General features: G+C 40.8%; 1 protein-coding gene across 5 annotated transcripts in view; it reads left to right on the forward strand.

Moving 5' to 3' along the window:
• TMEM178B (transmembrane protein 178B) overlaps positions 1-19,198 on the forward strand; it is a 234,828-nt gene that overhangs the window by 45,080 nt on the left and 170,550 nt on the right. For all 5 annotated transcript variants that reach the window (XR_011735587.1, XM_065844344.2, XM_071798440.1 and 2 more), the window contains one exon: positions 18,482-18,595. Coding sequence is in view for 4 of the 5 variants with exons in the window: in XM_065844344.2 (XP_065700416.1) it covers positions 18,482-18,595 (114 nt within the window). In the remaining variant the exon portion in view is untranslated. The remainder of the gene's footprint in view (positions 1-18,481; positions 18,596-19,198) is intronic.

Consider the following 19,198-nt stretch of genomic DNA (forward strand, 5'->3'; position numbering starts at 1 on the left):
ACACAGCAGAGAATGTACCCTTTGTATCCTTTCCATACCTGCCATTACTCATTTGCCTCTACAGGGTATTTTGGGATTTAGTATGGAGAACATGGTATAGCCAAGAGAATTAATGTCTTGCTACAGCTGCTGGACTAGATCCTTCTGTGCCCTTGAAAAATAAAGAGAAGCACTGGATGCGCTTTAAGTATTAAGTAGTCCAGTCCTTTCAGGTATAATTCTCATGCCAATTAAGATGGTAATATTAACACATCTCATGAAGCTGTTTCCTGTGGCTGTGGTGGATGCATTTGCTTACATCCTACATTTGGATTGCTTTGTAATGACTTTGATTACTTTGAAATTAAGGTAGACCATGTATTTGAATTTGGTTACTACAGTGGGATTTCCAGTGAGTACAGAGACGCTCTGGTGATGTGAAGCCTTGAGATGGCACCTCTATATCTATCCAAACCTGCGTTGACTCCGAGACAAAACACTCGGATGACATCTGGGCACAAATCACGAAGGCTGGAATGGTTCCTGGTCTGTTTACCCAGACATTAGCTTCAGTTTAAACCACTGCTCGGAATGTTTTGAGTGATCTGAGAGAATTTGTGTGAGAGTTTCTGGGGTGGTCAGAGTTCTCTCATGTAATTTTCCCATACTTGCTGCTCCTTCGCTGTTGTCACAATTAGCTCACTGCTCAACTGCCTCCAGCTGCAGTTCACTGGCATGGATAAAAAAAATTGGTGATTGCTATGCCGAGGAAAATATAGGCATCATGTTATCTTGAATTGACAAGGAAGAGGGCTGAAAAAAGACCAGGTAGTGACGCTTGTAAATGTAGGAAAGAAACAGGCAGCCACCTTGAAAAGAGATTTGATTTCTTGAAAGGGAGCCACAGGGAAAGAAACCAGGACAAGCTGCATCTAGCATCCACTCATCACTCAGCCATAGTTAGTTGTGTGATAGCTTTCTAATATAACACTTCTGTTGCCTGTGGCTTGTGAGCAGTCCTATTCAGAGCTTTGAGTCTCAGAAGATGGGATTTTTATTTTGCCCTTGTGGTTGGTGGTTGCTTAAATACAGAGAGTTCTGCTTGGAAAAGAAGGCTAGTTATCCCAGAGACAATATATTGGGCATGTAGAGAGATGTAAAAAGGGCAGCCCTTAGTGGTGCTATATTTTCCTGCTTTCCTTAAAATAAACCTCTTTGATCTCCAGATGAAGCAGCTAGCACAATAATTCGTTGTGACTGATATCACTCAATCATCAAACAATCCACTTGGCTGCTGCAAAGAACATTAGTTCAGCCGCACTGGCAGAGCATCGATGGAAGTTAATTTTAATGGTAATTTGGAGCCTGACTTATTTCTCTTTTCAAAGGCTTTTATACATGAAATAATTTTTTATTGCTAATTCATTTCATGATTGTCTGGTGTGGGTTCATGTTAAATTGTGCAGTTCTTGCTGAACTTCCATTTCTGGAATATGGAGAAGCTATTGCCCCATCCTAAATACTCATGGCTTGTGATTGTAGTTTGTAGTTCAGAGAGGTGAACTGCAGGGCTGAGGAACCAAAGGTTAAACCAGTGAAATGGATAATTGTTTTTAATCTCGCAACAAGCTGCATTTCCTCTGATCAGGTAACTCATGACACAGGAGACTGGGTGTCCCTGCCAAAACACACTGTGGAGTCTCTGGCAGGACAGTACTCAGACTTTTTATGTTGCTTTCCTTCTTACTGCAGGCAGCAATATAGTCCTACCTCTAATTAAAGATGCTCTGAAAACCTTACATCATGCTGTCTTTTATGTGATGTGTCAGAGCAGCACAGCTCATGTGTGAATATCTCATCTTCTTGCCTAGGACTATATGACTGCATCCCTGATGCAGCACAACTGTCTTGCAGGAACCTCACCATTTCTGGGAGCATGAGGGTACCCATTTTTGACAAGGTGCTCTGATGATTATCCTTGCCCTTTCTCACAATAGACTGAGGATTCAGCAGGCACCAAGATTCTTCAGATAGAAATAAGTGACAAACTATATCTAGCATGACTTCCAAGAAAAAAAATATCCTCCTAAAAATCTCCAGTTAAGAGTATCTAAGGTGACAGGAGTCTGCTTTTTTCCTATTAGAAGTGAGACTGGCATCCTTTAGCACAAAAGCCATGTGGCATTACTTAAATTCACTTTATGGTAGTAAAAGTAATAGTTGGGAGGAAATCATGCTCAGCTTGATGCCCAAGGCAGCATATTTGGGTCTGTGGTTCTGCAGTGTCAGTGATGAGAAGTTGCAGAGCCATCTACTGCTGAAATGTTTCAAGTATTGTGCCGCTGCTATGGGTTTTGTGCAGTCACTTTAAGTAACCCTTCTTATGGATTTTTGTACTTTGTGGCGTGGATTCAGGGCTATGGAATGATCAAAACCTCAGACTTAATTTATCCTAATTGGAAAAAAGCATCTGATTAAATTGGAGGAGCGTGTTGGGGCTCAAAGAAGGCTTCAGAGACAACCTGCAGCTTATATAACAAGATACTACCTCCCCATAGGACCTCAAGAGTCTACATATTCTTTCTTTCTCTTGGAGTACAGGATGCTGAGTCTCCTAAACAACCAGGACTACTTCAAACTGCATTTTCTGCCTGGTATAGTATGAATAATAAAATTACAGGCTGGAAGAATTCTTGTGGGTAGGTGAGACATATAGTTGAGCATAATGAGGCCGTGTGGGTAGGTGAGATGTATGGTTGAGCATAATGAGAATGTCCCACCTGGTTCTGTCTTTTCTTGGACCTTGAATATTAGTAATATACAGCTATTTTCTCTAGTTGTGTTCATGCCAATAAGGTGCCAGAGACCACCATGTTGGTGTCTATTTCTTTACCTAATTCCAGCAATGAACAAAAAAATCTATTGTATGACAATTTGGGACATTGACTGTTCTGCCAGTGAGTCTGGCATTTGTCTATCCTCATTGCATTTCTACTGCAGGATGTGACTAGATTTTTCTTCTCCTTTGTAAATCTCCCTGTCCTGAGAATGCATTTCTGAATCTCAGCTGTGGACCTGCCGCCTTAATCTCTTGTTCTCTTTGAGTTAGGCTGTACTTAGAAAAATTTCTGCTGAAAGTGATTTGAACGTAGTTTGCTCACTGAGCTTGTACTGCAGTCTGTTCCTTGGGCTGCATTTGACTCGTACCCTGGGGGTGTAAACTCTGGGCAAGATCAGCTTGCAGCTATGTCTCTTTACTATGATTTTTGTCACAATTGTTGTAATTAAACCTGATATTGCAGAACCCTAGGGGATAAGAATAAAGCTAATGGCATATATAAGGTTTGGATGTTTTCCAAGCAATGCATTTTCCATTAAATGAACATGTTCTCTTCATACCCTTCATCAGAGTGGTCCAGTGGAGGAGTGTTAAGGATCATGCTGGATCTTCTCTGCCTGATCGTGTAGTCAGTGAACTGAAGCCTCATGCTTCTGGAGTTGGAGAGGCTGAACATAGGTCCTGACAAAATAAGAGGAAGGAAAACTCAGGAGTAGATTGCATCTGCCCAGTTGTTCTCCTGAGCCATGTTGTATTTTAGTGTAGGAAGAATTCCATATTGTAATGAGATGTCGGTCCCTAACTTGGGACAAGCAGTGGTTACTTGCTAGGTGCATTTTTATTGCCTTAATTTTTGAGTGTTTGGAGGGTGGAATAGAAATCTGCTCTGTTAGATAACTTAATTTGTAGTTATTAGAATGATAGATTAAAGTCTGTGTTTAGACCTGTTGCAGAGGGGATTGAATGTGCTGTTGACAAGTTAGAGCATAAAGGTAGGAAACAGAAGGTCTGACTTTTCTTGGGGGGATAATATGTAACAATGCTGGGCAGCAATACTGTCCTTATTAAATGCTTTGAGATATTATTAAGAAATATACTGTGTAAGGTATTGTTAGAGTAGTAATTAGAATAGAAAGTAAAGCACTAATAGAATGCAAGAGTCTATAATAACACTTGGATTTAGGATTAATTGTGCAGGTAGAAATAGGAGTCTAGAAGCACATATGCTGAATCATAATTTCTAAAATCAAGCATTACAGTTCAAGACTTATCTTTACATATTAAACAAAAGGAGCACCTAGTTAGGGAGGGAAGGTACAGAAAAGGAACAGGGAAGAGTCTTCCTGAGCACAGATTCTGGTCACTGTCTTTGTATGGCATTCTGTCTCAAGAGCACCTCTGTCCCACTGGGTGTTATCAGATGCTACTGAGGCATAGGCATTTATTACAGCTCTGAGGAGGATTAAAGACTAAAAGAAAAATCCTGAGCTGAGAGTGTCGGAGTAAATGCCTGTTTCCATAGCCTCTTCCCTCCAAATGTGAAGCAATGATCAAAACTGATGAAATTCCAATGTGGAGTTAGAGGGCTATTCTATACCTTGCAAGTACCTAGGAAGTGTTTTATTCTCTGGTCCCATGTATGATGATGGGTCTTTTGGGATATAGTTGATTCCTCTTCTGCCAAAATGAGGATCATAAAGCAGGTTCTTGAATTGTAAAGGGCTGTGTAACACTTAGGGCTATAAGGCCCAGTGGGATTCTGCTGGTGTTTCAGGCATAGGGGTGGTGGGACAAGATGAATAGTGTCACATGTATTCAGAGGTGTGATGCTCACCCTTTAAATAATGTTCGTTGCTGTTGTGAATAGATTTATATTAACTAATGGCTCTATGTGCGTCTTGAAGCATCTCTTTCAAGCTACGAATCCTTCTTGACAGGCAGCAGAAATATTTAGTCCAGCTTGCCCTGGCCAGAACATCTTACACTGCAGTGAGTGGGATATTTCCATACTGTGACCCTCTAATGTGATTTGGCATTTCAGACAGGAAGATTCAAAAAGTGGCAGATTACTTTTACCAAATGACAAGAGGATGTTATAAGCAGGGGAACATCACTCCACAGCAGCCTCCCAGAAGAAAGCAACATCTACCTCTGCCTGCAAAAACCCCAAACCCAACAGTGGCAGCAAAAGTCCAGTCTGCTCCCCCATCTGCACTGACACAGCAGTTGTCATGTGTCTAATGGATGAGAAATTCTCATTGCACAGTAGTCTTTCTATGTTTAAATATAATACTAGCTCTGGGTTTAAGTTAGGGTCACATGGTTTTATTATAACCTGTAACTTTTTTCAATATAAGGAAAGTGATAGATGCTATTAGAGCTACCTGGGTTTTCTCTCCTCTGTTTTACTGTCCTGTTACAGAAGCTGGGCTGCCTTTGGCCATTTTTTGTATTTCTGCACTAAATGGCATATCTTACATGTCTTAGAAGAAAAGAGAAGTCATGATTGTTAGCTAACATGCTTGGAGAGTAGATGCCTTTGGGATTTGGCTAGAGCAGATTAATTCCCAGTTGAATAGCATGCTGGGAGGAGGTCTTACTACTAACCCTCCTGTAGCTGGCAGTTATTGGCATACCCTGATCCTCCCAGTTTTTAATTCGGAATAAGCAAATGGAAGGTTAGGGCTGGAGATAAGTTGATCCCTTCCCTGCTTCTGGCCCCCTCTACTCCGATACAAGGCCTTTTATCTTTTCAGTGTGTTCAGCTGCCCTGAAACATGTGTTCCTCATTTGGTACAGCCTGTCTGCAGTGATGTTGAGATCCTAGCCCTAAGTTGTTGACTGAAGTACACTTGCGTGCAGCCAGAACTTGATGCTAGCACCAGAGATGAATTATTGTAGCACTTGTGAAGAGATAGTCAATGTCTGAGCCTTCCAGACACAAGAATGTACGATGGTATTGCAAAACTCATCACTGGATGAGAAAGGGCATAGTCCAGTCAATTGGAAAAACATTTTTTCGTCACATCCACCAACCTTTCCTATTTCAAATACTTCTTCAAGAATCATTTCCTTCTGTAAGGGAGAAAGCACTTATGATTTCAGACAAGCTGCAGAGAGACTAACAATATCTGTAGTTCATAGGTTTTAGAATGTGCTTTAGCTTGTTTTGGATTACACAGTACAGTTGTCTGATCTTCTTACTACCACCTTTATCATAGTCTCCCTTTCCTTCGCGTTGTGTATTTCAGTTTGTCTATTCAAGGACTGCTTTTTGAGTATCTACACAACATTTAATTTCTTAAGGGCTTTATTAGATTCAAGCCCTCATGTATGATAATTAGTCCAGTTACAATAGTGCAGCAAATGGCCTTGCAAGGAAAGGGCAGTCATCTGTGAAATCTTTGGTCCCTCTGAATGTGTACTCCTTTACAAATGAAGATGGAGCATCCTTGTAACTTAGTGATGGCAACTCACCAGTTAATGAATAATTTGTATAAGGATAATCCAGAGAATGACTTTACGGGGAAAGAGCATGGTCAAACATGAAACTACTCCTTACTTTGGAGAGCTGTTATATGTGCTATCTTTGTAATTTAGTAGTCTCTGCTTGCCAGTAAACAGCCTCAAGGTTTATTTCAAGATAGTGTTAGTAGTTTTTGTCCATCAGACTGTGATCTGAGTAGATATTCAGTTGGTAGAGTTTATGGGGCAAGAAACATTATGAACTTATAAGGGAAACTCTGCTCTCTTAGGGATAATTTTGTCTGCTGTCTTTACACTGCACATACATTTAATAACTGCAGGGTACCTTTGTCTCAAATACGTTTTTGTGTATGAAGCGATATCTTGAAAATGCCTTTCTTCCAGCCATACTACTCTAGCAGTTATTAGAAAACTAGAATTAGGACAGCATAAAAAAAAGGCTAATGAATCTTAGGGAATTCAGAAGATAAGGATGTACTTACTAAGAAAAGAATATTTCCACCAAAGAAAGAATATGTTCAAGGTCTTCTATTTGCATAGTTTTAACAGTCTCAATAGAATCCCTGATGGATGGAGATAGCCTCCTTTGCTGATAAAACAGACTACAAGCTCATGCACAATAGATTGCTATGCCCATAAACTGTTCTCCGAGTTCCCACTTTCTGGTCCACCCATGCTGTAGTCTTCTTATGGGGGGGGAAACCCCAGCCTTGTTGAAAAGCTGATGGTGGATTCCTTCTTCACTTATTTATTTGGTAGGCTGTTTGCCTGCTGGTAGTTTCTTTGAATCTGCAATCCTCTTGTTAAAAAATTGCAGAACAGGATCCATGCTAATGGTGTTATACCTGCCAAAATGTAAAGCAAGCCAAATCACCTTTAACATGGAGCTCAGAAACCGTATCTTCAGTATATGCAAAATGCTTTTTGACAATGTGCCAATCCTTAAGACAGGGGAAAAAACAGTTATTCTTCTAAAAATTTATCTCCTTAGTTTGGTTCCCATGAATCCTTAATATATGATTCCTGTCAAGAGCTTTATCCTTGTCTCTCTCTTTTTTTTTCCCCACCACAATTTATGTCCAAGTGAAAGCTGTGAAACTTCTTTTCCTTCACCTGCCCCATCCCCTGCCAAGCTCAGTTGAGGGACAAAATCTACATGAAGATAGTGTCATATAGATATGTTGCATAGTCCACATAAGAACATCACTTAAATGAAAGGATTTAAGAGGCTGCTGTAGGTGCTAGATGAGGCTGGCCCTATAAGTAAGACCTTTTGGGAGGTCAGTCGGAGTTGGTTTTCAGTTTAAGTTCCCTAATGTGAGATGCAAAGCATCTGAATTATTCTGTCATGTTGTGATTTCTGGTGTTTAAACATGAGGCTGAAGTCCTACAAGAGCTTGAAGTGCTACAAGAAAGCTAAGTGCTTTCTCCAGCTCAGCAATTTGTGGAGCTAACTGTAAACTAACAATAAGGAGACACAGAGAAGGGCTTATGGTCCTCTTGCTTTAAGAAAAAAAGAGGAATAAATGTGTTTAGGTGCACGTTCATGTTGTAAAGCAGCATATAAAATAGCTTTCCAAGGTACAGAGATGGGCATCCTTAGTCTTTACTGCGTGTGATCACAGGTACTCAGTAGAATTAGTGGTATCCATGGACCCATCCTTATTTTATTCTTGGCAATCTGGGATCCTGCTTCCCAGAAGTTTCTTTGAAATAGGTTTCAAAGCTGGTTCAACACATACCACACTTCATGGGAGTATCTTACTATGACAATCAGATGATGTACATTCATATGAAATCAATAAATGAAACCTGTCCATGACATAGTCTTTGCTGTGCTTTCTCTTTGGCTTGACAGCAGTCCTGAGATAATGCTTTGTTCCATGAGCTATGGGGTCATCAGTGAGTTTTTACTGGTAATTGCTGTCTCCAGCAACTTTTTATTGATCATTTAATTTCTACCTCCAAACAAGTAGAAGCAAATATTTTTCAGCCCTTTTAACCTCCTTAACTTTTCATTTGTGCTCTGCTTTTCTCTCCCCTGTGGCCAGCCCAATGCAAATAGGTGGACAAAAAGATTAATAGAAGCAAGGAGATGCCTTCCTCCTCTCAAGTGCCCTGTGGCTTGGAGGCTGTTATTAATAGCCAAAGTAAGAAAGTGTTTCATAACCATCCTCTTGCTCCAGCTTCCTTGCCAGCCCCCTTTCCTCGGTCCCTGGGGAGAAAGTGTGAGCTCATTACTTCCCAATGCAAATTCAGATTTTGGTCTCATACTTGGATTCTTTTCTTGTCATGGGTGGAATATTTATCTTCTGCCAGCTGGTTGCTTTAAGCAAGCTGCCATTTGCTGGGATATCCACAGAGCATGTGGGGAACAGGCCCAGCAAAGCTGTTCAGGCACTTTTTTCCTTGACTCTGAAAATGTTGCTGTCTGCTCAGCGCATGCACACACATCTGCACCTTTATCTTTACTCACACAGTGGTTGAAAAGGAAATTTAGATATATCAGTGTGGAAACAGAGACTGAAATTGAAATGTATTTCAGTCTGAAATATTTGAAAGTCTCTGTGTGGAATGTGGTCACCATACAGCCCACACATGACAAAGCTGTTGTGTGCATATGGAGCTTCATGGATTGCTTCTGTTTCACGTGCACTTTATATCTGATTTTTTTTCAGATCTCTAGAGATCTGGTGGATCAGTACTGAAAAAAGAGAAGCAAGGTTCTATTTGTCACTCTGAAAAAAAAAAATCTTTGCTCACTTTACTAATTAAAATCTTTAAGCCATATATTCTGTTAATGTATTTGCTGGGTATGTGCCATTTCAGGCACGAAGTAATATTTATCTTCTGAATGCCTCATCCTTTCAGTGGCTGCCAACTTGGTGAATACATGCAAGTTCTCCTTCAGGTAAAACAGAGGATGCTGTTATCTTCCGAGTATGTTTCAGTGAAGTTCCGTGTTCGTTACATTTTCTGGTGGGCACTAAAGACGTCTACATACAAAATGAAAGTTTAGGTGATAGCTGTTGAGAGATCCTTTTGCCACTGGCAGCCTGTCAGTTTTTCTGCATTTTATCCAATAGGGAAGGTGTGGGTGCCTACTGTGCTTGCAAGTACATTTATAGTAAGTATAGTTAGCAAATTGTTATTTATTTGCATGCAGAAAACTTACTCTCGGGCAAAGAGTTTGCAAGAGAGTAGAACCACTTGTGAAATGATATAATATGGATGAAGATTTCAGTTGGAATAAAACACTGACAAATTAAGAAAAATGTTAATGTTTTAGAATTTTTGAAATACTTTTGAGACTTCCAGTTGAAATACATGTTTAAAATTATTTTTAGAAGTGTCAAAATAAGTGACAGATGAGTTCAGTTTTGAGCATGTACAAAACTTTCCAGTTGATCTGAAATTGTGTTTTATTTTTTTCCCTGGTTGTGTCTGTGTCATCTCCCCCACTTTTTGAAGTTGGCCTTTGAACCGAAAACACAGGCTGTTTGACTGCCTGTGTTTGTAAGCATGTCTCGTGTGAGTATATTGGTGATGACTGTAGCACTTCTTCCACTGCATCTGGAGGGAAGGAATTGCAACTGTGAAGAACTTGCCTGTAGACCTGTGCATCTTACTGTGATATTGCTCAAGCCATGGTGGCTGCTCTGTACACTTCTCTAGTCTTGGAGATCAACCATCTGGTAGATAAGGCGTCCTCTCAGGCAGCTTTTCTAGAACTATGGTCACTTGGGGATGAATTTCCTTTGGCAATCCTTACTAAGATAAATCTAACTAGCAGAGCTGCACACAGCATAGGTTAGATCAGGGATGTCAAACTAATTTTCACCAGGGGCCACATTAGCCACGCAGTTGCCTTCAAAGGGCCGAATGTAATTTAAGGACTGCATAAATGTAAGGGTAGTTACAGGTTAGTTCTGTATTTGTAAATAGTGTGGTACAACAGAGGTGGATTTGTAACAAACAACTGGTGCTTAGGACCTAACGTTCACTTGATGTGTGGTTTCAGGCAGGTGATGTTACTTCAGACTGTCTCTGCTCTTGTACCGTTAGTTGAATTCCCAGTAGCTCATCTTCCAATTTTGTGTTATTTGAGAAGAATCTAGTTGGCATGGTCTTACAGTACATCATGTTATGAGTCAAAGCATGGTGACCAGAGATAAGGAGGTCATTTTCAAATTGCACTCCTGATACATGCTAAGTGTTACCATGAACACATTTGTTGTCTCTCCCAATATGAGACCCTTGGGTGGGGAAGGGGACTTTATTGCATCCCACTCTGTGACTTATACAAACTTCTAAATGGTGAGTAGAAGCTGATAGTGTACCTCTACCCATTTGTAGAGGTAGCATCTAAGGACTAGCAACTTGGTCTTAAACCCAAAAGACACAAACCCCAAACTGTCAGCTGAAGGGAGGCATCAGACTGATTTCCTTGTAGCCCACAGTAAGCAGCAGCCAGTACCAGAAGTTGTTGCATTTTATCTAGGACAAGTAGAACAGGTCCTACTGACAGATAAAGATGAAACTTACTTCAAGATGATGTCAAAGCCAGCCAGGAACAAATATTATATCTTGTTCTAAAAATTTGGCCCATGTTGCAGGTGAAAAATCTATCTTGAACTTCCTTAATTAGAAGATTAGCCTCTATTTATGCATATAAGTTAATGAATATTCATCAAGCATGTTGATTAAGGTGATGTTATTTGCATATTCTTTCTAGATTTTTAGACCTTTACCCTTAGGTATTCTAGTATTCAAGATATTTGTGTGGTGCCAAGGGAGATTTTGATTAGGTATTAGGGAGAAAAAAAAAAATTCATAATGCAGGTGGTCAGATGTCAGAACAGGTGCTCAAAATATGTTGTGCACTTCCATTCTTGGAGATATTTAAAAGTTGACTGGATAAGTCCTTGGGCAATGTGAGCTATCTTTGAACTTTATTTTTAACTTTGAAGTTTTTCCTCCTTTGTGCAGGGGATCGAGCCAGTTGACATGTAGAAGACCCTTCTAAGATAGATTATTCTTCTGCATTAGTTGGAGAATTATGTTCCTATATTTTTGGCATTGATGTATTTATAGGCAGGCACAAATATGTAAGCAGTACTTTCATGGTTGGTATTACTCCAGAGGTAATGAAATAATCCTGTTGTGTGTTGCAATACTTTCTAATGAAGTCTCTGCCTTCATTAATAAGATAGTTACTCATCATGAGTTCATTAACTAGTCAGCAGATCTGACTGCAAATCTGTCATAGCAGCTGGTCAAGGTAGAGCCTAATTTATCTTCCTACCTCCCTCCAGGACTTAGTTTGACCAGTTAATGCATGCTGAAACTGCAACAACAACCTTACTTACATTAAGGTACCTCCAGATGAGGTCTGATGATTCATATGAAATGATTTTAAGACACGGCTAAGGGCAATAATTTTTAAGTTGCACTAGCCTGAATGGCCAGGACTGGTTTGGAGGCTGCATAAAAATGCTAGCACAATTTAACAATGACCTTTTCCAAGGGAGATAAGATTAAAAGAATTAACAAATATATATGCAATTGTTTTGTGTAACCTGATCCTAGCCCTAACTATGATTATAGCCTCTGGAAATCTTACTGAAATGTTATGCTAAGAAAAAAACTATAAACTTTCTCTGCTCTACAGATTTTCTGAAGATAATGTAGATTGGTCATTTAGCCTCTAATTGTTTCACATCTTCTGTCTTCTTGATATGGATATGCTTGCCCAATGAGGGAACAGTAACCAAGCCATGGGATTAAGGCAATCTCTCATACAGCAGGCAGTTTCTCATAATGAATAACAAATATATGTAGTGAGTGCAGTTTGCAAGCCAGAGGCTAAGATTGTTTTTACTAGGAAATGTTTGTGTAGTAAGTCTCAAAAAAAGATTTGTAAAAATTAGAGCTAGCACAAAGGATGAATTTTTGTGGAATAAATTGCCTGCTATGAACAGTTCATCCAGAGGTATCTACAACACAGAAGAAGAAAAAGCTGCCTGGAGGTAGCAAAGGCTCAGAACATCCATGTCAGTCTTTTGAGGGAAGCTCATAGTATCAAAAGCCTTGGCAGGAAACATAATAAAACAAATATTAGCAGTAGAGGTGGATGCTTCTTAGAAATCAACATATGTACTACAGGAGAAGAAGGGGTGCCACCTGGTTCCAGGTCTCTGCATGTTACAGAAAGCAAGGTGACTGTCATGTCAGTGCGAGCTTGTTGTGAGGTCTGGAATGGGCACACCACAGTTCATCCAGAGCAAGTGAGCTGCTGGCTCCCTGTGTCTGTCTGAGATTCCTGATTGCTCTTACTCAGGGATTGCTGCAAAGTGTCTTGGAGTGAACTTGTTACGCATGTACCTGTGAGCCCTCCAGGCACCGAAGGTAACTTGGTCACAGGCATTGGGATAATCTGCACCTGAATCCTAAGGATGGTTTCACAATCTGCAGCCCAGAAAGTTGAGTGTGTGTGTAAAAATGTGAAATTTTGTTGCCCTCATTGGCAGGAGCGGGGTATAGTCAGATAACCCATGCTAGTAACTCATCTGTGTACCATCTTGGGCTGGATCTGAATTAATGTTACTTATACTTACCTAACTGATCTCACAGATGACCAGTTTCATGAAAGACCATATGAAGGACTACTTTTTGTTGCCAGCTCTCAAATGAGTTGATCTGCATTATGCAGAAGGCTAAACTATGTGATTCCAGTGACAGTGTAAATTCCTGAGACTTGACAACCACCTTTGCAAAAGTCAAGCTGACCTCACAGGGCAAATGCCTCTGGCCACTTCTGAGATGTAAGTTTTGGGACTGATGTGTCCCACTATCTTGATGACATTTTGAATTGTAATTCTATTTCTTAAATTAACCATGGGTGAAGACTATTTCTTGGAGCAGTTTGGAAGTGTTGAAATACTATTACATTTAAAGGAGGGGTTGAGGGGCAGCTTGGTGATAAAGAAAGTTACTGGCCCAAAAGTTCTGAAAAAAGTTGCCTGTTTACCCACCAGACAAAGTATGGACACCAGCAGTATGACCTTCCTTTTAATTTGTCTCAACACTCTTCTGCCTAGCGTGGGAGAATGGTTCAACCACCGCCTGTGTTACCAGTTTAGAGCCTCTGCTGGGGCGGAATGTACAGCTCTAGTAATACAGTGAAAGCTGAGTTTCAATTAGCAGCTGAACTAACATCAGGATATTGGGATAGTTTTGAAAATTGAATAGAAAAGAATTGCACAATGTTTACAGGTCATATTTCTGCTATTGCACAGTTTCAGGGTTTTCCTTGTAAGGAAGAGGAAGTAAAATAATAATAAGGTGATAGCATGGAACTATGCGCAATATGGGAGGGGAACAGAACACGCAACTGGATCAGTAAGAAGAGTGACATGTTTGTGAGTATTAAGCTGCTCTGGATGAAGCTATCTCTAGTTTCCTTATCTCAATATTACTTGGTACCTGAACTTTGCTGGAACAGGGAGTTGCCAAACACAGAGTTACAACTGCTGAATCCCCTCTGAGCACCTGTGTTTCTGTGGGGATGCAATGAGGTTGTGGAGTCTCCTTCTCTGGAGACATTCAAAACCCGCCTGGACGACTTCCTGTGTAACCTCATCTAGGTGTTCCTGCTCCAGAGAGGGATTGGACTAGGTGACCTTTTGAGGTCCCTTCTAATCCCTAGCATTCTGTGATTCTGTGACAGTTTTGTTCTGCATGGTTCTAGTTTCATCTTCCTGATCTCTCTCCTAGCACTCTATTTGAAGGTGTCAGACGCTTTTCTTTAGGATTTTCAGCAAACATTTCCCTTTGATCAGAGGAACATGGTATATACTGCATCTTTCAGTGGTGAAGAACCCTCTTACTGGTTTGCTACATAAATACTGTTCCCAGTTATTTGAGCAAAGTGCAGAGCTCAGCTGCACTTGCATTTGGTCTAAGTTAATGTTGAAGGCTGTAGATGCTCCATAAATTGCAGTTACCCTATTGAGGGTTAGGAAGGCAAAGGTGGTTTTTTTTTGTTTGGGGGGTGGGGGAAGTTACTTTTTTGTTTGTGTGTGTGTGGTGTTTGTTTTTTTTTAACTTTGTTTCTCTTGCATCTCTTCCCACCCCGAAGACTGGAGTGAACATAGCCATTCATCTGAGGGTAAGGATTTCTTAGGGTTTTTCTGAGAGGGCTTTCCAGGAGAGTAGTAGTTTTGATCTTTGCTGCAGTTGCTGCCTCTCTTCTCCAAGGGGCCTCCAGGAACTGGATGTTTGGGAGCTTTGAACGTAGGTCTCTTCTGTGCATGACAAGTAGGGAAACATCACGAAGTATGAAATTGTCACTGCTATACACTCATCGTTTTCCGAATTCTTATTGGCAGGTCCAGGCAAATGAAAGCCTTTTTCTAAGATTTAAAAGCTAATTCTCACCTCTAGGTATATGCTGATGCAGTTGCATTAACTTAGCAGGGTCACTCTTCTACACCTGTGAGAGCAGGTTTAGATAGATGGCTTGTGTTTAAATGCTGAACAATCACAAACTTTGTCAGTTTGGGCCATGAAAAGCTTGAGGTTCCCAGTAAGATCCTTCCTGCCTCTCTTATCGGCCACATGCTCCCTTCAGCAGTTGCTGCTGGTCTAGAGTCTGAAGTAACTGAAGTGCTGGCAGTTAGTAGAGGGCAGCTCTGAAACACTCTGGACTACCTTCTCCTGAGTGTATTAAACCCAGCATTCACAGGAGAGTTTAATAGCCTAAAGCAAAAAGGGTCCATTAGCTCATGCAGGCTGACTTCTGATATATCATAGACCATTACATTTCGCCCATTTATCCCTTTATTGAGCCCAGTAACCTGGAGAAGACTGAACTATTTAAAGCCCTGTAACAAACAAATAATTAGGATTACCCATTCTAGCACTGAGCCTATGTTTAATGCATCCAGGAGCAGCATCCTTGTCTGTCTGACCTGTGGGGTCTGTTGCTTTGTGTCAGACAAGCAGTGGGGACAATTCCCAGGTACAAGTGAATTCGCTGTACTCTGCTCAGCCCTGTTGAGTGTAAGCAGTGGACAGCCCTGATATTTCAGAGACAAGTAAGGAAAAAAGGAGGACTTATCTCACTGAGGAGCACTTTACCTTCTGGTCCCTACAAACCCTTGGTTGGAGTAATGAAGTTTGTTGGCTAATAGCATGCTATTTAGAGGTGGGAAGGATGTTGAAATATGTTGTGTGGCTAAGAAATCATAATGGAATTTACCATTAAAAATCTGCCTGTACTTCAGGTACTATTGAATGATTGCCACTGCAGTTGTACTTAGTTTTAGACAGTTTTTAAACACATACTTAAGTTTCATTAAAGCCATGCAGATGTAAGCATAGGCCCAAACTTACATATATGGTGAAGTGGTGACCTGAATTCAGACCATAATCTCTCTTTCTGCTTTAGGCAGATAGTAAGATAGTGAACAGCCCACTGCATTAGTGTTTGCACTAAGAATAAAAAGATTGATGGACCTTACTGGAAATTAGCCCCTTTGGAGCAAGAGAAGACACTTTCTGCTGATGACTTTAAGAAATTATAGCAAATGGAAAAGGATTTTTTCTTCCCTCCTTCTGTATGCTTTTATTTTGAATCTTGGCTCTGTGTTCTTGTTTGTTGTTCTATATAAATGTTTTGTCTGTGTAGGTATCTGATATCGTGAAGATTATTTTCTGACAAATAAGCATCCTCCTTTTTCTTGCTAATGTTTCTGATCCATGAAAGCAGCTGAAAAAAGGTGATAGGATAACCTATAAGAAGGCAGGGTTGTGATTTGGGGCTTTTTTTAAAGCTCTTTGCACACTAGCTGTCTTTTTTTAAATACTATTCTTGGTTTGAAACTTTAATTCTAGGCGTACATTTGGTGCCCAGATGGTGCAGACTCACACAGAAGCCCATCACGCTGTCAGGGCAGGCGGATACATATGTAAATATTTTGCCTTTTTCCTCTATAATATTTGGCTTTGTCTAATCTAATTGCTGTCAAAGGCAGGATGTGAAGAATGCTTAAGAGGAGCAAACAACAAGGACCTCAAATGTTTGCATTGCACTAACTTTGGAAGATGCTAGTAGGCAGCAATGTAACTAATAATTTTGTTTCATGGGGTTTCTAATACATGCTGTGAATTCATGATATATCATCTAAGTTCATGCCAAGTAATATTTTACAACCTGAGGTAGAAACCTGTATTTCTAGTGGCATAAAAGCATGTTTAACCCCTTGGAGCTGTAGATATAAGGCTAATGGCTTTGCCTTTTCAGTTTGGGCTGACAGTAAGTGTTCTCTACCTGCCTCTTGGTGTATAGCACTCTTTCTTATTTATATAATTCATTGCTTCATTTAATTTATTCTATTGAGTGCCTGTCTTAATGTATTTTTAATACATAAAAGCATTTCCAGCATAACTGCTTCTCTGACCAGTGGTAGCTAGTAGCAAATGGTGTGGCCAACCACATTAAGGATGCCTATTTAGTTATTAAAGGCCTGATCCAAAATACTGTAATATTAATGGAAAAAATTACTTTCATGAGTGTTCAATCTGACTGCGTAGTGACATGGTCAAATAAAGCCAAGGTTAGTCAAGGATGCTGGCAAAATAGATGTAGGAAACCTCACTGTTCTTCTCAGTGTAAGAATGGTTGCACTATCATGGGTTTCTGGTCAGATGCAAAATTTGGCTAGGCTATAATTCATGGAAACCATCAGGCTATACCAGAGACATTCCTCTAAGGACATTAATTATGCAGAGAGTTGCCAGGGCATCAGGGTCTGGAGGTGTGATTATTGTAGAGGAGAGAAAGTGGCTGTGAAAGGAGACTGTAATAACATGACCAAAAGACAAACAGAAGCAGCATGTGGTGCTGTTTTCCATGGAACATAGATGAAGTCCTGACTACATGGGAAAAATGTTGCCTATTTCAGCCATTTGTGTTGCCATCTGAGGCTCATTATTCTGGGATGCCAATAAATTATTTTTCTGACGCTGCCATGAAAGTGTCCAGGTACCTTCAAGAGACGTAGCACAGCCTGTCACATATCCTTCTGCTTGTCTTGCTTCTTGGCTGTGGAATGGGGGTCAGGAAGATTGTTCACTATTTATATGTATTATTTTACCTATGTTGCTTTTTATTACTGAAGGTATCACAGAATGTTAGGGATCGGAAAGGACCTTGAAAGATCATCTAGTCCAGTCTCCCTGCTGGAGCAGGAACACCTAGATGAGGTTACACAGGAAGGTGTCCAGGCGGGTTCTGAATGTCTCCAGAGTAGAAGACTCCACAACCCTCCTGGGAGGCCTGTTCTAGTGTTCTGTTATTCTCACTGAGAAGCTGTTTCTTCTCATATTTAAGTGGAACCTCCTGTGTTCCAGTTTGTACCCATTACCCCTTGTCCTATCATTGGCTGTCACCGAGAAGAGCCTGGCTCCATGCTCGTGACAGTCACCCTTTACATATTTGTAAACATTAATGAGGTCACCCCTCAGTCTCCTCCAAGCTGAAGAAACCCAACTTCCTCAGCCTTTCCTCATAAGGGAGATGCTCCACTCCCTTAATCATCTTTGTTGCCCTGTGCTGGACTCTCTCCAGCAGTTCCCTGTCCTTGTTGAACTGAGGGGCCCAGAACTGGACACAATATTCCAGATGTGGTCTCACCAGGGCAGAATAGAGAGGAAGGAGAACCTCTCTTGACCTAAGGAAAGATCAAAGATGTTTCCTTTGTGTATCTTCTGGAAAATGGACTTTGAGGCACATTATTGCAGGACACACTAAGATGGGAATTAGCAGTTTCTTAGCAGTAAATGCTGGTATATGTGTTGCTACTTCATGGCTTGGAGAAAAGAAAATGAAAGAAGTGGTGATTTGCCACATGCATATCTGGTGGTGAAAGCAGACATTCTGGTGGCTACTGTGGGGCCTTTGGCGTATCAAATTTGGATTTGAGCTCACTCTACAGGTAGCTTGTGCCTGTCACAGGCCAAAGGTAGCATTGGCTGTCACAGTGGATTGATGGTAGGGCTTGCTCTTCTCCTACGCTTTGCTTTGGGTTGTCAAGCCCATCTGGTCTACAGCTGGGAGTACGTGTTGCGTTCATTTAACAGCACTTTCTCTCTTCTGCATTTTGCCTTTTTCAGGAGCAATTGAGCGGTGCACATACATCAAGTACCACTACTCCTCAGCGACCATTCCCAAGAACCTCACCTACAACATCACCAAGACGATCCGCCAGGATGAGTGGCACGCCTTGCGTAAGTGTCGTTGGCTTTCTTCTCCATTCTCGTCACATACAGACTAAGGAAAGTACTCGCTGATAAATGAGAATGGATGCTTTGATTGGCAACCTGCTCAGAGACCTCATATCCAGTTTGTTTTTGTAGCAGACTGATCGATCTGTTCGTAGGACCTACATCTCTGTTGCTATTGCTGACTGGAAATTCTGCTGAGGCATGAAAACGTGGCAGCAGGGAAGAGGCATTCGTATGCGGAGATTAATACTGAGTTAAATACAAAAATGAATAACAAAATCAATGCCCTATTTTTTAATTCAGTAGGATGCTCTGTACGTGAGCGTATTCTAATGCAGCTCATGCTGCTGCTGAGTTTCCTGCTTCCAGCAGAATGCATTGCTGGCTTTTATTGTAGAATATGTCCTGCTGTCTGCAGCTCCTGGGTAAGTGTGGCATCACTCTCCTTTGGAGATCTATAAAGAGAAATGCTGCACCCTTTAAGGCACAGGGAAGGAGCTTAGCCCTCAGTGGTAATTGTAGCCAGTGGTCACCATCTTGTAACATTTGCTGAAGCAACAAGATCTGACGGGTGGAATTGCCTTGAGATGTATTGGCTGGCCTTAT

This window comes from Patagioenas fasciata, chromosome 1, assembly GCF_037038585.1.
Source record: "Patagioenas fasciata isolate bPatFas1 chromosome 1, bPatFas1.hap1, whole genome shotgun sequence".
NCBI lineage: Eukaryota > Metazoa > Chordata > Aves > Columbiformes > Columbidae > Patagioenas > Patagioenas fasciata.